This window comes from Nomascus leucogenys, chromosome 10 (genome assembly GCF_006542625.1).
Source record: "Nomascus leucogenys isolate Asia chromosome 10, Asia_NLE_v1, whole genome shotgun sequence".
NCBI lineage: Eukaryota > Metazoa > Chordata > Mammalia > Primates > Hylobatidae > Nomascus > Nomascus leucogenys.
Window position 1 is genome coordinate 84,160,159 of NC_044390.1, and position 19,514 is coordinate 84,179,672.

The 19,514-nt window shown below is 40.8% G+C and overlaps 1 protein-coding gene and 1 long non-coding RNA gene across 5 annotated transcripts in view; one reads left to right on the forward strand and one right to left on the reverse strand.

Moving 5' to 3' along the window:
- Nucleotides 1-19,514, forward strand: part of FBXW8 (F-box and WD repeat domain containing 8) — a 120,624-nt gene that overhangs the window by 62,898 nt on the left and 38,212 nt on the right. For all 4 annotated transcript variants that reach the window (XR_004032064.1, XR_004032065.1, XM_003274438.4 and 1 more), the window contains exons 6-7: nt 10,295-10,491; nt 13,759-13,965. Coding sequence is in view for 2 of the 4 variants with exons in the window: in XM_003274438.4 (XP_003274486.3) it covers nt 10,295-10,491; nt 13,759-13,965 (404 nt within the window). In the remaining 2 variants the exon portion in view is untranslated. The remainder of the gene's footprint in view (nt 1-10,294; nt 10,492-13,758; nt 13,966-19,514) is intronic.
- Nucleotides 2,531-12,431, reverse strand: LOC115837004. The gene is made up of 4 exons (XR_004032066.1): nt 10,744-12,431; nt 10,272-10,465; nt 5,351-5,520; nt 2,531-4,704 (listed from the first exon to the last, which is right to left on the reverse strand). It is a non-coding gene; the product is annotated as an uncharacterized LOC115837004 (long non-coding RNA).

Sequence of the window (19,514 nt, forward strand, 5' to 3'; positions counted from 1 at the left end):
TAACACTAGGAATGCTCACATTTTAAATATTAGTAAGGGAATTAAAACATCTAGGCTGGGTGTGGTGGCTCAGGCTTGTAATCCCAGTGCTGTGGGAGGATCTCTTGAGCCCCAAGAGTTGAGACCAGCCTGGGCAACATAGTGAGCCTCCGTCTCTACAAAAAATGAACTAGCTGGGCATGGTGGGGTACACCTGTGGTCCCAGCTACTTGGTGGGCTGAGGTGGGAGGATCACTTGAGCCCTGGAAGTTGAGGCTGCAGTGAGCCGTGATTGCTCTGCTGCATTTCTGCCTGGGCAACAGAGCAAGAACCAGTCAAAAAAAAAAAGGCAGAATTCTGAACTGAGGGGGTTTTGGTGTTTAAGAAATCCTTCTTAGGGCATTGAACTTTAAGTTGACCTCCACCTGGCATATCTAGGATGTTAGAGTTTGTTTCACAGACAGGCCATAGAGACTGTATTGGGCTGGAGGAAGTTGTTGAATACGAACGCTCTTTGAAAGTTTTTTCTATTCCTCAGTGACAGGAGCTTGAAATGATACATGCTCTGGGTAGAATCTGTGTCATATCTGAATAATGGGGCAATGGGCCTCACATGAGAGTCTACAGATTGGATTTTGGGTGAGAGCTGTGAGATCTGTAGGAATTTTTTTTAAATCTGTGTTTTTGTTTTTATGGTAATCTTAAAAAAAAATAAACTAGATCTTTTGACCCCATGACTGAACTGTGCTGTGGGATCTCGGTACCGGAATTTACACTTTGTGTTTGAGGCTGTTGGTACCAAGTGACCACCTGCATGCCCGTATTGACCTTGTCATGAATTGTTTTTCACACCGAGGGGTGTCCACAGTGGATTTTTAGGGATCTACAAGCCCTCAAAGTTAAGAAACACTGGAAAAGCACCGTAGTATGCTAGTAGGCACAGACTAATGGATGACCAATTTCTGGGATAACTATGCGTTTTTGAAGTTACTAGTGAAAGTAATTTGAAATATGTTTTCTCCTGTAGAAAAATGTGGCACATTAAATTTACACTATAAGATTTAGTGTTATTCTTTCGGTTTCTTGGAGGTGGTTTTACTGAAAACTGATTTTTAATAATAGACACTAAGATGCATAAATTCACAGTAGCTGTTCTATTTTATTACAGTTGAGTTACAAACTGAAAGAAGCAATAGTAGCACAAGGTAGCTTTGGGGAGATAGTTTAGACTAGAGAAATAAATTGCCCAAGTTCTTAAGTGTACCTAATGACAACTAAGCATGAATTTATTTGCTTTCTTGAGGAAGATAAATCGAATTTTAAGTGAGAGAATTTAATTTCCCTTTCACTATGTGCAGTTTTGGTTGTAGCGTTTATTTCATTCTGAACCCTAGGGCTTGATCAAACTAGAGGTAAGTATATTTGTGGAATGAATATATTTTTGTTTGAAAAGCAAAATGCATCTGCTTGCCTGCCTTTTCATTCAAAAAGCCATTAAACGGGCCCAAGTGGAGTAGAAAGGTGGTCTGGGGGCCAGGGACAGTGTGAGAGGGAAGCTGAGTGAGGCAGTTGCCTGGGAGCTTGGCAGCATACAGGGAGACTGAGCAGGTAAGTATGTTGAGGCTCATGGGAGCCAGTTCTCCCATGCTTGGAGAAGGCAAGCTCAAGTACGGAAAGGGGATGGCCAGAATGAACCCTGTGGGGCTGGATTGGAATAGGAGGCATTGGTGTGGAATTTATGGTGTTAAATATAGATAGAGAAGTAAACAGAGATGTACATGTATGTTGTATGTATATACATTTATGTGTGTCCTGGCTTTGTCCTGTATGTATATACGTTTATGTGTGTCCTGGCTTTGTTTGCTGAGAAGGTGTAAGAGCAGCAACAGCCCAGTAGCAGTGTAGCCATTTATTTTAAAATGTCAACATTTACAAACATGCCAGAAGTTACGTTTTTGCCACTACTTACAACTTACGACAAAAATTTATCAGTTTCATATATAAAACGGGAAAGGAAGGCCTTGTTTTTCAAAATCATTTCAGGGGTAATCAAAAAAGTCTGAAGAGCACTGGTCTGGAAGGCAGGTGGCCATGTGAGTCTCCGTCTCTGTTGGGCTCTTGTGATCCACTCTGGGCACAGGGGAGGGAGACCCGAGAGCCCCACCCCAGACATTGGGGCCTTGTGGCAAAACCATCTATTTGTTGTGGGGATTTGCGTTGGCATCTGAATGCCCAAGTGAGATGTCAGGCTGTCTGTGGCTTCTGTCTTCTCATTCTTATTTGGTGTTAGGTAACTCAGAACCGACTGCAGTTTCACCATAATCTAAATCTTTATGTAGACTTTTCCCCCTGCTTTTTATTTGAGCCATTTATTACTTTCCTTGAAAGGGAATTAATTGATAGTATAATTTTAAGATTTTTTTTCAGGATTTGGAATGGGATTTCTAAAGGCTGCAAAATGTCGTCACTAGAATTTTCACTGTAGATCTGAGAAGACAGTTAGTCTGAAGTGTGGCTGTGGAAAACGTTTGTGAAACACAATGTATTTTTACTTTTGTTAGTGATAGCCTTTCAAATCGTTTTTCTTAAAAACCTTTTATTGTGAAAAATTCAAAATACATAAAAATGGAATGAATAGCATGATGCACCCCCATGTACCCATCATTCAGCTTCAATAGTGATCTTTTTTTTTTAATCTACTACCACCCAGTCCACTGATTCCCCAGTCCCCTCCCTAGAGGCATCTACTACTACCAGTGTCTGCTAATCTCTTCGGGATAGAGTCTATATTATGTGTATATCGGTTATAGAGAAAACTGGCCTCAGTCTGAGGCTGCATGCACAGTGATGTCTCTTTCACGTTACCTGCCCTCTGGAACTTTCCCTTGTAGAAGCTGGTCCAAATTCTTTGCCTTCTCCATCGGTCTGTTTTTCCTTTGATGTTAACTAGAAATTCTTCTATCTAGTCACATTGCCATAGTCTTAACAATAAACTATTTGCCTCCTTTTCAGTCTACTGTCTTGTCATTTTTCGTTCTTCTTTTTCAAGTGTTCTTTCTGCTTTGAATTTGAGAGCTAATAAATATATTCAGTTTTCCTCTTCTCTTGACTCAGTTTCTACTTTGGTGATCTCGCTGCTTTGTTTATGCCCTAACCAGTTGCCTCCTCCACAAGCCTATTCAGATTCTTTTACTTGTCAATCTAAAATGCAGCTTCCAGAATGTTTTCTGTTTATTTTCTGCCTTAGGCAACAGAGCCGTAGAGCTGTGGTCAACGGCAATGCAGGATGGCATGCCACAGTAGCTGCAGTAACAAGAAACTTCAGTCTTTTTCATTTTTCGTGACCCTCTGTGGTTTAGCTGTTCTTTATGACCCTTGTCTACACTGATACTAATCTCCCACCGGCACCTCTTCCATGAAGAGCAAAAACTTTTGTCCTGTCCAGCTTTATGCTAGTTTTATGTCTCTGGCCTGCATTTCAGAGTGGTGATGTGTGGACTTAATGAACAAAGAGGTATGTGTTAAGTCAGTGCTATGGGGTATATTTAAAATTTTTGTCAGAATGCCTTTTCCTTTGTTGCAGAATTTCTTTTGACTTCTGATTAATTTCTGATAGGCAAGTGTTTATTTACATGGTGGAAATTGAGATTGCCAGCTGTCTTTATTATAAATAGTCAACTTCATTCAGTATCTCTGAACGCAGTTAATTGATCCTGTCTATTTAACGATCATGAAGTTGACACCAAGCTTCAGGTGTTTATTGTGCAAGCTCAAGAGGATGGGAGCTCGTGGCTGAAATAATTTCTAATCAAGAAACCACTGAAGACCATAAGACCAGCTCTGTAGTTCAGGAAGGGACTAGTCTATGACCTTTGAAACTGTTAACCTGTTTTAAATTTTGTGGTGCACGGAAAAGATCAAAGGGGAGGGAAGAGTATACCAATTGTGTTTTTTTTCCAAAACCAGTTCAGCAGTTATTTACCTTTCAGGCAATTAACATAATTACCATTATGCTAAAAAGTAATTTTGGAAAGTTCTGCCCTGAGCTCTTATGACTCCACCGGGACAGTTTTAGTTGGGACTTATCTTTTTGATGGAAGCTTAATTGCAATTTTGGCTTTGTGCACACAAACAGAAGCAGCTAATTGTTTAGGCAAATAGCAGATTAATTTAAATATGCATCCCTAATAAAACAAAAATGGTATCCATTATGGTCCTTGTTCCCATGACGAAGAATATAAATATTCTGTGCAAGTACCATTAGACGGAGGTCTTAAGGATTGTCGACATTATTTCACAGTGGTAGCACTTTCCAGATATCGAGTAATCTTTACAAAAGCTAACATAAATCAGTTTAAACTCATTTAGATCCCATTTCCACTATGTGCAGTTTCATTACCACACTCTGGCTGGCCTCCTTAGGGAGGTGGGAGGGGCCTGCTGCAAACTGGCATGGGTGCCCATCCACAGCTGCTGAGCAGGCTTTATGTCTCCTCGAAAGACTGGCCATCGTTACTCATGTCATCGTTAATGGCTGTTGCTGGTCTAGGCTGAGCTCAGAGTTCCTTCAGCCTGGCTGCTGCTTGTCAAGGTGGAGGTTCCTGAGCCCAGGGAGCAGGTGGGACTGCCAGGCCCTGCCCCTTCTCCTTTATTGGGCCAATGGCCCTCACTTGTCTTCTGGATGTTTCAAGAGACCCAGTTTCTTCTTTTGGCTGCATCCTTTTCCTGTTTGTTGTGAGTGAAACAGTACTGTTGCAATCCCAGCACTACTTAGAATTAATCGTCTTTTATCCAGCTATTGAGGTTTGGTCAGGAAGGAAGAAAAACGCTTGCTCTTTCTGTTTCTCTAGTGTGGGGCAAAATGGGGGCTATAAACTCCGGCCTTCAGGATGATGCCTAGTGCAGGGAATGGCAAAAAAAAAAAAAAAAAAAAAAGACTTGGTTCTTAGGCCACTGCCAAGAAACCAAGTAGAACCTACCTCCCTTTGTGTTTGCTGAGACTTTTTCTCTTGTTTTACCTTGGCCTACTGTGCAGGAGAGATGTCGAAGAGACCTTTGGGAGGGGGAGGGCCCCAGGCTCTCTCCAGATGGGCATGTTCATAGTATTTGAGTTAGTCTTTTGGCCTCAGGTAATTGGACGAGGGATGGGGGCCCCAGTTCTGGGGGAAGCTGATTCATGGACTGGGATGGACTGGTTGGGACTCAAACTTTATTGCATGCTTGGAGTAGAAGACCTCCTGGAATGGGGACAGCCACCTTTCTCCATGTACCCAGGGATGAAAGAAAGCTGGTTTCCGAAGAGAAGAATGAAATAGAATTGCAGAGAGAATCAGAGATAAGATCTGTGGTGCACACAAGTTACATACACTACTTTGGTTCTGCATGTCTTCCTGGTTCCTGGTTCTGATCCCTTATCACCTCCAGCTGTACTTCCTGCCCTTGGGCTCCATGAAATAGCCTCATTCCTTTCCAGTCAGTTGCCTTTTTGTGTTTAAGCCAGTTTCAGTGGGTGTCTGTTTCTTACAACCAAATGTTCCGTTGCTGAAACACATGACAAGCATTAAGCAAACCTTTATTGATGTACAGCCACACCCAGCCCTCTGAATTCCTTACCATAGGGCATAGAGAGGGAAAAGGACACAGTCTTGCCATTTCACAAGTTCACACAGTGTCAGGAGCCAAATCCATTTCATTGCTAGGTCTGCAGTATGATAAAATTTGACTTTTCAAATGAATTTACATCAGATTAAAAAAATACCTATTTGAGAAGTGAATTTCCTTGACCCTGACGGGCATTAACTACTTTTTCCTTAGTAGTTATGCAATAAATGCGGACCTGGTTCAAGTTAAAACGTCTAGAAAAGTTCTTTTCTGGGGTCTTAAAATAGTGTGACAGCATGACCAAAAGTTAAGCTTATTCATTGTTCCATTGTGCTTTGTGTATATCTCTCTGTGATCATTGTGTTTTATATTTTAGTTATTAAATATTTGTTTCTCTCCAGTGTGTGTTTTGTGAGAACAGGTATCCTTTCAATTCTTATATGTCACTAAAATGTTGGCTCCATCAGTCAAGGACTTTTTTTGTTTTATTTTGTCTTATTCACTGTGATATCCCCAGTCCCTAGAATAGTGCCTTGGTACAAAACAGGGGGCTCCGTAACTACCTGTTGAATATATTATTGCATTGATTCCTTTTTGGCTAAATGTAGCTGATGATAATCAGCCACACTATTATAGAGCATTCTTATAATTCAGTTATTCACTATTCAAGTCCTTGCAGTTTTGAGATTATAAAAATAGCCATGATATAACTGTAGTAACTGATAAATTGACCATTTATAAAATTAGCTTTCACTCAAACACCCCTCCCTGTTAGCTTCTGTATCTATTCCTGCCCACTCTGCCCATATGCTTTTGGGGCAGACATCCAACAATACAGTTCAAAGGGAAATTGCAAACCCTGCAGAAGCTGCAGGACTTTGTGATGTTGAAAGTGACAGTGAAAGAACTAGAAGTGGTAATTACATGGATAAATAGAAATGGCTTTTTTATTATTTAAATATCCTTAAAAGATAATTGCCTGCTTATGCAAAAGTAATAACGTATGTAAGGTTTACAAGATGTACAAATAAAAAGTTTGTAACATACGTAGAAATAAAAAGTATGACAGTAATAGCACAAAGGCTGGAAGGGAAGAAATGGAAGTATGCTGCTGTGAAGTTCTTTTTTTTTTTTTTTTTTATTGAGACAGAGTCTCACTCTGTCACCCAGGCTGGAGTGCAGTGGCACGATCTCGGCTCACTGCAACCTCCACCTCCCAGGTTCAAGCAATTCTCATGCCTCAGCCTCCTGAGTATCTGGGATTACAGGTGCCCACCACCATGACTGGCTAATTTTTGTGTTTTTACTAGAGACGGGGTTTCACTTTGTTGGCCAGACTGGTCTCAAACTCCTGACCTCAAGTGATACGCCCGCCTCAGCCTCCCAAAGTGCTGGGATTACAGGCATGAGCCACCACACCCAGCCTAAAGTTCTTATATAACACGTGAAGTGATACAATATTACTTGCAGGTAGACTGTGATAAGTTAAAGACTTATGTTAAAATCCAAAAGCAACCTCTAAAATAACAAAGAGTTTTGGCTAACAAGTCAACAAAGGAATTAAAATGGAATAAACACATTTAGTTATCCCAAATAATCCAAAAAATAAAAAAGGCAACAAAAGAGGAGAAAAGGGAGCAAAGAACAGATGGGATAAATTAAAAAAATTAGCAAATTGGTAGATTAAACCCAACCTTATCAATAATCACAGTAAATATAAATTATTTAAACACCCCAATTAAAAGCAAGACCAATTACATGCTGTCTACAGAAAACCCACTTTAAATATATAAAGACACAAGCGAAAAGATGGGAGAAGTTCTGCATGCTAACACTAATCGAAAGCTGGCGTGGCCATGCAAAGTGGATTTCAAAGCAAAGACTATAGTAACCAGGGATACAGAGGGACTTTGCCTGTGATAAAGAATCAACTCATCAAGAGGACATAACAATCCTAAATGATTTTGCACCTAAAAATGATGTTGAAGAACTGTGCACGTTCTTATCAGCCCCCCGACAAGTGAAGATCTGACCAAGTGCGACACTTTATAATTGAAGTAGGGGAAATTGAAAAAGATGATGACACAACAGGCTTTCAGGAGAGAAAGATTTGACCATTAAATTGGTGGAGCCCTGGATTTTTTTTTTTTTTTCCCAAAAAGACACTTCTCAGGATAGCTCTGTGCTACTCAACCTTGTGGTGAAGGATATTTTATTGCATAAAGTTCTGTTGGAAAAATGATGCCAGCAAAGCCAATACTTGATTAATAATGAAAAATGTGTTTATAGATAAACTCCATGTGTGCTTAGAGTGAGCTGTGGTTAAATAGCTTCCACGCTTGGCAGCACCCAGGGTGAGTTTGATGGTGTATGTCAGTTACTCATTGAGCTCATAGTTATTTTATGCACTTACAAATGCAGCCACTCATCCTGCACTTTTCCAGCTAAATTCCAGCCCAACTTCATGACATACCAAGTGGCTTTGGACCAAGTTGTTTAACCACTCGGTGCTTCTGTTTCTTTTCTGTGAGAGGAGTAAAATGATGTGCCTCCCAAGATGGAAGTGAATGCTCAGTGAGAGGAGACACATGAGTCTCTGAAGACTCAGAAGCTCTGTGCAAATTGCAGTTTTTTTTTCTCTTTACTGTTGTGATGTCTCAAAACAAATGCAAACAAATGCAATACAGAGTGTTTGAAGGAAGCCCATGTTAAGAGCAGACATCTTGGCATGGGAGAGCCGATCTCCTATCTGATATGTGGAGCCACTGGCATTTTCTGCAGCATATTTTTTCTCTTCTGAGTCAGGATGGAAAGAATTTGCCAAAATAATTGCCAGGGAAATGTGTTGTGGAAACTTTTGTGATCTGCTTATCCCCCAAGTTTATCATAATTCTTAAGAGTACACTGTGTTTTAGATGCGAAGGAACATTTAGCTTGAAGAAGGCTCTGCTTTTGTTTATAATTGCTTGATTAGCCTACTGACAGTTTGAAAGTGTGGCAAAGCAGCCCAAATGTATAATTTTCTTCCAATTCTCTATATTTATTTAGTGCTGAATGATCCTTTATAGTAAGATCCTAAACTCAAAGCATTTATAGTTTAAAGACAAAGTAGAAGGCAAGAAAAAAGAAAGATAGGAAGACACACTGCCAAGAGAAGAAAAGCAAAAAGCTTGGTCTGTTCTAGATAGTAGGAAGTTATAGGAAATAGGGCTTGATTTACGGATGAACAATAGAAGGGAAATTAGCATTGATAGATTAAATATGTTTTATAACACAGCAGGAACTATAGACTGCATAAAAATAAAAGACAGAAAGGGATGGTCCATCTTCAGTGCTTCGTGTGGCCGGTCTCCTTCCATCTGCCCCACAGTCCTATGTAGTAGGTAATGTTGTCTTCAACTTTACAGAAAGACTAACATGCTCAGAGCTGTTAAGCAACTCCCCTAAGTCCATCAGCTAACAAGTGCTGGAGCTGGATTTGAACTCAAATAGTCACAAACTGTGTTATCTCCACACATTTATTTCTTGGTGAATTTTGACAAATTGAATCAATTGGAATTGGAGCAAGGCATTAACCAGCCTAATGCAGAGAGTAATTATTTTCTCGGGTAAATCTTTGAAGGGAAGGAAATAGTTTGGGAATGATAAAAAGAAATTATTTTTGAGGAAAGAAGAATCAATGAAATGCTAAGTACAGAAAAGCTTATCCGACTGGTAGAAAAGCATAAGTTCCTGTGGACCACTGGTCCTAAACTCCAGTGGACATCCCCAGAGTTGCTGGTGCCTGACAGTCTGCGTTTCTAATAAGTCGCCATGTGGTACTGATGCTACCGGTCTGGAAACCACCCTGGAGAAAGGGTGTGTGGCCAGTGTGTGGAAGAGGAATTAATCTGGGTAGCAGCATTCCAGGTGCTGGGAGAAGAGTGGAAAATCAGCATTTTTGACAAGTGTGGGGATATTGAAGCACATGTTTTAGAGCTGTGCAAAATAAAGTGCTGCTGCTAACAGAGGCTTTAGGAGGATGGTGCTGAGGAAGGATGTGAAATTCAGGCTGAGCATCCCTAATCCAAAATTCCCAAATGCTTTGAAACTTTTTAAGCACTGACATGATGCTACATGTAGGAAATTTCACGTCTAACTTCATGTGATGGGTTTGTAGCCAAAACACAGCCAAAACTTTGCTTCATGCACAGAATTATTTAAAATATTGTATAGACCAGGTACGTTGGCCCACATGTGTAATTCCAACACTTTGGGAGGCAGAGGCAGGAAGATTGCTTGACCCCAGTAGTTCAAAAAACCAGCCTGGGCAACATAGTGAGACTGTGTCTCTACAAAAAATTAAAAACTAGCTGGGTATGGTGGCACACACCTGTAGTCCTGTCTATTTGGGAGGCTGAAGCAGGAAGATCACTTAGGCCCCATCAGTTCAAAAATGCAGTGAGCTATGATAGCACCACTGCACTCCAGCCTGGGCGAAGAGTGAGGCACTGTTTCTAAAAAATAAAAAAGTAAAATAAAATATTGTGTAAAATTACCTTCAGGCCATGTGTGTCACGTGTACATGAAACATAAGTGATTTTGTGTTTAGACTTGGGTCTCATTTCCAAGGTTTCTCCTTTAAAAAATTTTCCTTTGTGTTGCATGTTTTTAAAATAATTGAACATATTAAGTAAATTTAAAATTGTTACCTGCATTGTTTCTTGCTACATAGGGTTTCTTAATATTTGGGATTTAAGGACCGGAAAGTACCCTGTTCATCGTTTTGAGCACGATGCAAGAATACAGGCACTAGCCCTCAGCCAGGACGATGCAACCGTGGCCACAGCTTCTGCTTTTGATGTCGTGATGTTATCCCCCAATGAGGAGGGGTACTGGCAAATAGCTGCGGAATTTGAAGTTCCGAAACTGGTGAGCTTTTTAGTCTGGTCGTCTTATTTTCTATTCTTAGAATCTCTGGGTCTAATATAAGCCATGTTCTAATGGTGTTGGTAACTCCCATTCACTCAGAGCTTCCTGTGGGCCTTACCTCCATAAATCTAACTACAGCCTTACAAAATAGGTAGTAGCATTTTCCCCATTTACCAAGAAGCCACTTCAGGCTGCTTAGAGCAGTGAACTGACTTGCCCCAGTTCTCAGAGGTAAGAAGTTGTGATTCAAACCTCAGGGCTGACTTCAGGGTCAGAGCTGCTCATCACTGTGGTTCCTTGGCCTTCTTCAGACTAACACGGTGGAATCTCACCCTTGGGAATCAAAGGTCAGTTTCTGACCTAATATATAAGTGAGAATGAGTTCAGTGGTGTTATCCCAGTCCGTCTGGGAAGGAAGGTTTCCATTCCTACACTTTCTTCATCCCAAGACTGTCTCACCTGAAATTTAAAGTAACTCTTGAGTGAAGATAGATTTAAGTCGGTGTTAATTGGGTAGCCATGTTCCAGGATGTCACGTGTGCAGCTCAGCCAGCCTTAAGAATTCTTTATGTCGAGCTTATTTCTGAGTTCATTTGTACAGGAACCTCTAGATTTGTAGAGTAGGAGATGATTTGGTGTTAAGAAGGAAGTGCTCAAATCTGTCTATGCTGAGTTTGGATTTAATTTAAACAAACTTGATTTTGGCACTGGTAGGAGAGTGAGCAGAAAAGCCAACACTAAGTGATGAATTGAGGGCCTGACCTGGAACCAACCCTGTTCCTCCCTTTTTCTCTCTGGTGGGAATCTTCTTAGACTAGAATAACTTAGAAAGCCATGGCATCGCTGCTTCACCTCCAGGAGCGTCTGCACTTTGGATATAGTGCTCCCCTAAAATGGCCTGATGCTGTCAGCTCATCTGGGTTTTATTAGAAAAATGTGAAAGTACATTTCTCTTCTGAAAACTTCCATAGTACTTACTATTTAGTCTGTGATTAAAGAATACTGTGTCACGAGGTCAAGAGATCGAGACCATCCTGGCTAACACGGTGAAACTACGTCTCTACTAAAAATACAAAAAATTAGCAGAGTGGTGGCAGGCGCCTGTAGTCCCAGCTACTCGGGAGGCTGAGGCAGGAGAATGGTGTGAACCCAGGAGGCGGAGCTTGCAGTGAGCCGAGATCACACCACTGCACTCCAGCCTGGGTGACAGAGCGAGACTCCGTCTCAAAAAAAAAACAAAAACAAACAAACAAAAAAAAAGATACTGTAGACCAGCAATCACTATATGGACCCAGATACTTACTTAAGATGCCAGTTTCTCTGTAAAGTGCAAATCCTGCCTTGGCAATAAGGTGGCATCCTGGCACAGACTGGAAGCTTTTTGAACTAGTTTACAGCCCCCAGCAAATGGCACCACCACTGTCAGTCTGAGCCTCTTGGTCTGTCAGAAAGCCAACACGGAGATAAGTTACAGGGCTAGACGGAAGATGTCAGTTGTAGGAAAATGAGACGTGATTTGGGGGAGTGAGAGGAACCGAGCAGCCATTGTTCAAGGTGGGTTTTATGCACATTTTAGGAATTATTTTTCACTTTGAGTGAAAGGTTCCCACAAAATGCTCTGAGTATCCTTGGAAAAGGCACCCCTGGCCCGAAGAGGCCAAGCCAGTTTTGTCTTGTCCATATACGCCCCTGAATGGCAGTGGCAGTGTTCCCAGGTCTGCGATATTAGCCTAGAGCGGCTGTCCTTTGTGATGGACCCGCGGCTTGAGGAGCTGGGCCCGAGGATTAGCAGAGTCCCCCGGATGTTGACGCTCCCTCCAGCTCCTCTGGACGGTGTTCCGGAGGCCGGCTTTGAACTCTTTGGCATATGGTCAGGGCAGCGCTGTCCTTTCACACTGTGGATTTTCATAATCACACAGTGTGGCTCACCTTCCATGTGTCCTCTCGTGATTTACTCGCAGAGGCGAAAGCCTGTTGTGAACGGCACCGCGGAGAAATGGGCCGCCTGTGGATGGACAGAATCAAATTATTCTTGAAAATTGCGTCTCAGACTCGTGCACATTAGAGAAAGTGCCGGCGGTGACGCAGTCAGGACTGGGGAGCGGGGTGGGTAGAAACATGCGTGTTTGTAGAGCCCTTCCTTACCTTCTGGTGGCCAAATGGACCCTGATGACATTGAAACCAGGAGACAGCAGATCACCTGGATATTTTTAACCTTTTGGCCACACATTTTGGCACAAACGTTAAAATTTTTTTTGCGAATTTGGAACTGAGTGAATGTTATTCAATTTCTTGTAAAAAAAAAAAACAAAAAAAAACACAACAAAACAACAACAACAAAAAAAACCCAACCTTTTATTTTTTGAATTGCTATTACATCCCCATGGTTCAGAATTTAAAAGACACAATAAGGCTGATGGTGGGAAATCTCCCCATCTCATAATCCACTTCCCTCCTTGAAGGCAGCCATTGTTACAAGATGTATGGATGTGCGAGTAAAGCGCATTGTGTACTTTCTCCACCCCCACCTTGTACACATGTCAGCAGGTGGGGTTACCTTACTCATCTTGCATCCTTGCTTTACCCACTAAGCTTATCTTGGAGAATCATCCCATTTGTTTCGTTTTATAAAGAACGTTTTCATGCTTCCCTCTAGGACTGCATGGTATTCCAGCGCATAGATACACTAAGTTATTTAATTAGTCCCTTAGTAATGGGTATTTCCGTTTTTCTAGTTTTTAGCTAAGACACAATTGTACTACAGTTCATGAATAACCTTGTACATAATCATTTTTTATATATGTGAGTTTATTTGTAAGTAACTTCTAGAAGTGGATGTCCTGGGTCAAAGTGCATGTTCATTTGGTATTTTGATAAGAGTAGCCAAAGTTCCCTTGATACAAGTTGGACAAGATTATATCCCCACCAGCAGTAAGTGGGATCCAGAAACATGGAACATGGTTTTCCCTCCTTTACTTCCAGCCCAGGGTGTTATCAGATTTCTTGATCTTTACCGATATGAAAGGTGAAGCATCATATTTCAGTGAATTTTCATTTTGTATTTCTCTTTTTAGGTGTGTCTTACATTTCTCTTACACTGAGCATCTTTTCTGTTGTATAAGAGCTGTTTGTGTTTCATTTCCTGTGTTTCGTTTGCCCATCTTTTTCTGTTGGGTTGCTGGTCTTCTCATTGATGTGTAGGTGGAATTGCATATTTTTTACCAAGTCAGGATGAATTTATGGGACTAAACTCTTACCTTTTAACAGGTTCAGTACCTTGAAATAGTTCCAGAAACCAGAAGGTACCCTGTGGCAGTAGCCGCTGCTGGAGATCTGATGTACCTGCTCAAAGCCGAAGACTCCGCCAGAACCCTCCTTTACGCCCACGGCCCGCCTGTCACATGTCTCGACGTCTCGGCCAACCAAGTTGCTTTTGGTGTACAGGGTCTGGGATGGGTGTATGAAGGAAGCAAGGTACACAACTAGCAAGATGTATAATTAACAAAAAAGAACATAGATTTATTTTTTAGAAGGGAATTGAAAAATTAAAGCTCTTCAATATTTTTCCAGATATATCAGGGCAGTATATAAGCATGGTCAAAAAATTCAAGAACTTCAAAAGGATTGAAAATGAAAAGTAATGATTTTCTTTCTCCTCCCTTCCCCCAACTTCCCTGCATAGAAGAAACTATTAACAGTTTTTAGGTATCCATCTAGAAAAATTTAATGCATATATAGGTACATTTGTATACTAAAAACATATTGTTGTAGAGGTGGGATCATAGTATACATAGTGTTCTGTACCCAACATTTTTACTCCATAATGTGCCTTGGAGAGAGGATTCCATGTCAGCTTTTACCAAGCTCTCCCTTCCTAGGATTCCAGCATATGCTTCTAGCTCATAGCCTGTTTAGCCAGGCCCCTCACTGGTGAGTGTTTAGCTTGCTTTCACTGTGTTGGCTGCTATAAGCAATGCTACAATGCATATTGCAGCTTGCAGAAGTCCTTTTATATATAGTGTATCTCTAGGATGTGTACTTGAGATAATGATGGACATTGCAAAATTGCCCTTCTAAAAAGGTGCATTAGAATTCACATTATTACCAACAGTGCATAAAAGTGCATTCTGATACTCTTTGAGCCAAAAGCAGGAAGACAGGTTTTTAATGGAAATTCTTTGAGTGATGACTAAATTTTATCACTCCCTAGCATCTTACTATCCTGACTGTAGGCCAAATACTTAGTCTAAAAGCTGATTTATAGAACTTTCCCTACCAGTGGGACCAAGGGGGAGAAAGAGAAAGTTTCTGTTTCATTTTGGGTTTTTTTCCAATTTCCCTGCTCCTGACCCATTCTGTCAGGGATTCCTGCGAAGGAACGTGTCTGGGCCAGCAGACCCTGTGTGACTGTTAGCAGGTTCCTTAACCCTCTTTATGCCTCAGTTTCCTCATTTGTAAAATAGAGTTCATAATAGTGCCTGCTTCTTAGAGTTGCAGGATTAAATGAAAAGCCATATGTAAAGCTTGAGGCATGGTGCCTAGCACGTGAGAGCTCACAACCTGTTAGCTCCTGAACCTCCCGTTATTCCTCCCACCCATAGTTGGATTCCAGCCTCTGGTGGTGCCTATTTTTACATCTTATTTCCTCCATGTATTTGACCTGTAAGGTCAAATCTCATTTATGTAGGTGTGATTGGCTTTGCAACCTAGTAAATGGTCAAGAATGGAAGCATCTTGGATCCCAGTGATATATTCTTCATCCAGGAAGATAGATTAAGCGGTAGACGATATGTGTGGCATCCTATCATCTCAATGTGAAACTTTATCATCTCACTGTGAAAAGGCCTCCCCTTGTGCTGCAAACTTTATCATCTCACTGTGAAAAGGCCTCCCTTTGTGCTGCAAATTTGGTGTGCAGTTTGGTTGAGGCATCTCCCTTGTGTCCTAGCTGGAAGATGTGTCATGATGTAACTCCTGAGTTTTGTCTTCCCAGGAAGTGGGGAAGGAGCAGGAATTGTTTCCTAAGGCAGTTTCCTTTCTCATGCTCTAAAAAAACTTTCTTTTCCCATCCCTGGTGAGCTCATTTGTTGAGAGAGGAGGGACCATTTTGCTTTCTAATTTTTCATCTGGTATGCTTTCAAGTTTGTGTTATCTCATTTATTTTTAGAGCTCTCAGTATAGAGAGGTGATAGTTATATTCAGTACTAGTCTGGTTTAAATTTTTCATACTTTTTATAAATGTTTTATCTGGTAGGTCCTTTTTCTCTTTGACTTATCTGAATGGATTTATTCCTGTAGTAATACAGTTGTAATGGATACATTTGAGAAACTACTTAAAGGGACAGTTCAGCACAAGGATCCTTCAGATACAAATGTAAGGCAGTGGGGTTTTTTTGACTCCTCTCAAAATTTCCAACCAACTGAAAGCATTAACTGTAAGAATCAGCTGATTAACACATTAATTTTGTGAAGAATCCTTGGTTAAAAATGTATAGTCCCTGGCTGGGCACGGTGGCTCACATCTGTAATCCCAGCACTCTGGGAGGCCAAGTCAGGAGGATGGCTTGAGGCTGGGAGTTTGAGACCAGCCTGGGCAACATAGTGAGACCCTGTCTCTGCCAAAAAAAAAGGGGGGGGGGAAGTATAGTCCTGTAAGCTGGTGTATTAAAATTAGGAGTGGAAATAAATTTGCTACAAGAATGTTTATAAATGTCTCTTTGGAAGCTGACAGTAGCATTTAGTCATCCAAATATTTTGTGAGCACAGCACCAACCCTCCAAACACTCATGTGGGTGAATGGCTGCTTGCTAGTAGTGTTGGTAATAACTTTGTGTTGAGATGTTTCTCCAACAGGAATGCCACCCACTCAAAAGTAAGAGGAACACCAAGCTTCATCTATGTAACTTTGCTTATTTTTACAGAGACAAGACTTTCCATCTGATTGTGCTTAATGGATTTTCTCCTTCCTCAGAAAAACTTGCATTTTTAAGAAACGTAATTGTCATATAACAGCTCTGTGTGAATTAAGTCATGTCATGGGTAACTCTGTGAGATTTTAGTATCCTCCTGCTGTGCTCTAATGTGATGTCATAATTCCCAAATAGTCTCATGTGCGAGGCTTGGTGTCACTTTGCTTGCGAATACCATGCTTGACCATCTCTGTGCTTTAGCCTGGTAGCAGCGTGTGTCCCAGCACGTTTTATTAGGCTGGTGTGAGACTATTAGCAGTAGAGTTTGCCTGGAGCTATATCCACACTAGGGTTTGTGTCTGTGCCTCTGGCCTATATAGCTAGGATTCAGATGGTTTTATGAGAACAGAGCATTTGGTTTATATTTGTTTGTACCTGATACAAAACTGGGGTTTAGCTATAGTCCATTATTGATTAACTGTGATAAAAGCAGACAGTGAAGTCCAAATGTTGAAATTGACTTTTAGTCAGAAACTTAAAGCTCCCTAACCTGTTGAAGTATTCCAGAGGTGTAATTTTTGTTTAGTTGGAGAATATTATTACACCGTATGATGCCCACATTAGCATGTTACAAGCACCCCAGCTGCATGAGCATGGAGTAATAATGGCTGAAATCCACCCATTCCTATATCTGACTAGCCAACCCATTGTGTATTCATCACAAATACTGAGCTCCAGTAGTGTTCCTGGCATTGGCATGTTAAAACAGCATTGCACACAGATTTCAGCAAACTGGTGCTTGTCAAGGAACCTAGCTCTGTTAATAAACATAGTTTTCTAAGGAAACAAAGCCGAGTAATTTAGCAAAAGCTTATCTGCTTAATCTTTTTTTAAAAAAAGTCTTCGAATGTAGCTGGCTGATCAGTCACCTCCTGCTTGCGTAGGAAGGGATCAGACAGTCTGGGCCCTGTAACATCTTGATTTGCCTGTTGGGCAGGGGCTCCCAGACTTGGGTTTCAGACGTCAGAGTTAGGGGCCACACCTGGGTTTGCCAGCAGTGTTATGGGCCACATAAAGTCATAGAAAAAAATAGCAACTATGTATTTTTGCCCTTTTTTTTGAAAATCAGAGTTTTTTTTAATTAAAATCGTTTTATTTCAGTAGCTTTAGCGGGGTAGAAATGGTTTTTGGTTACATGGATGAACTGTATAGTGGTGAAGCTTGTGCTTTTAGTGTACCTGTCACCCAAATAGTACACATTGTACCCAGTACCCTTCTGAGTCTCTAGGGCCCTCCAGTACCACTCTATGCCTCTGCATACCCATAGCTTAGCTCCCACTTATAAGTGAGAACATGCGGTATTTAGTTTTCCATTCTTGAGTTACTTCACTTAGGATAATGGCCTCCAGTTCCACCCAAGTTGCTACAAAGGACATTATTTCATTCCTTTTTATGGTTGAGTATTATTTCATGGTGTGTGTGTGTGTGTGTGTGTGTGTGTGTGTGTGTGTGTATCACATTTTCTGTATCTACTCATTGGTTGATGGGCACTTAGGTTGGTTTCGTATCTTTGCAATTGTGATTTGTGCTGCAATAAACATATGTGTACAGATGTCTTTTTTATACAGTGACTTCTTTTCCTTTGGGTAGATATCCAGTAGTGGGATTGCTGGATCAAATGGCAGATCTGCTTTTAGTTATCTGAGAAATCTCCATACTGTTTTCCATAGAGGTTGTGCTAGTTTACATTTCCACCAGCAATGTATAAGCATTCCCATTTCACAACATCCATACCAACATCTATTGATTTTTGACTTTTTTTTTTTTTTTTTTTTTTTTTGAGATGACGTCTTGCTCTGTCACCCAGGCTGGATTGCAGTGGTGTGATCTCGGCTCACTGCAACATCCACTGAGCAGGTTCAAGCAATTCTCCAGCCTTAGCCTCCCGAGTAGCTGGGATTACAGGCACGTGCCACCACGCCTAGCTAATTTTTGTATTTTTAGTAGAGATGAAGTTTCACCATGTTGGCCAGGCTGGTCTCGAACTCCTGACCTCGTGATCTGCCCGCCTTGGCTTCTCAAAGTGCTGGGATTACAGGTGTGGGCCACAGTGCCTGGCCTGTTTTTTGATTTTTTAATAATGGCCTTTCTGGCTGGGATAAGGTGGTATCTTATTGTGGTTTTAATTTGCATTTCCCTGATGATTAGTGATGTTAAGCATCATTTCTTATGTTTGTTAGCAATTTGTATATATTCTTTTGAGAAATATCTGTTCACGTCATTTGCCCACTTTTTAATGGGATTATTTGTTTTGGCTTTTTTTTCTGCTGATTTATTTGAGTTTGTAGTAGATTCTGGATATTAGTCCTTTGTTGGATATATAGTTTGCAAATATTTTCTCCCATTCTGTGGGTTGTCTGTTTACTCTGTTGATTATTTCTTTTGCTGTGCAGAAGCTTTTTAGTTTAATTAGGTGTCATTTATTTGTTTTTGTTACATTTGCTTTTGGAATTTTAGACATAAATTATTTGCCCAGGCCAATGTCCAGAAGAGTCTTTCCTAAGTTTTCTTCTAGAATTTTTATGGTTTCAAGTCTTATATTTAAGTCTTGGTTAATTTTTATGTACGGTGAGAGATAGGTATCCAGTTTTATTTTTCTACATGTGGTTATCCAATTTTCCCAGCACCATTTATTGGATGTCCCTTCCTCAGTGTATGTTTAAAAACAATCCTAAAATTAATATGGAACCAAAAAGAGCCCAAATAGCCAAAGCAACCCTAAGCAAAAGGAACAACTCTAGAGGCATCCCATTACCTGACTTCAAATTATACTACAAGGCTATAGTAATCAAAACAGCATGGTACTGGTGGTAAAAGTAGATACGTATTGGTACTGGTGTAAAAATAGATACTGGTACTGGTATAAAAGTAGATGGTACTGGTGTAAAAGTAGATATGTAGTGGTACTGGTGTAAAAGTAGATACACAGACCAATGGAATAGTACTGGTGTAAAAGTATGGTACTGGTGTAAAAGTAGATACATAGACCAATGGAACAGAAAAGAGAACACAGATTTTTAAACATCTAAAGAAATGTAGTTTTTGACTGGGTAA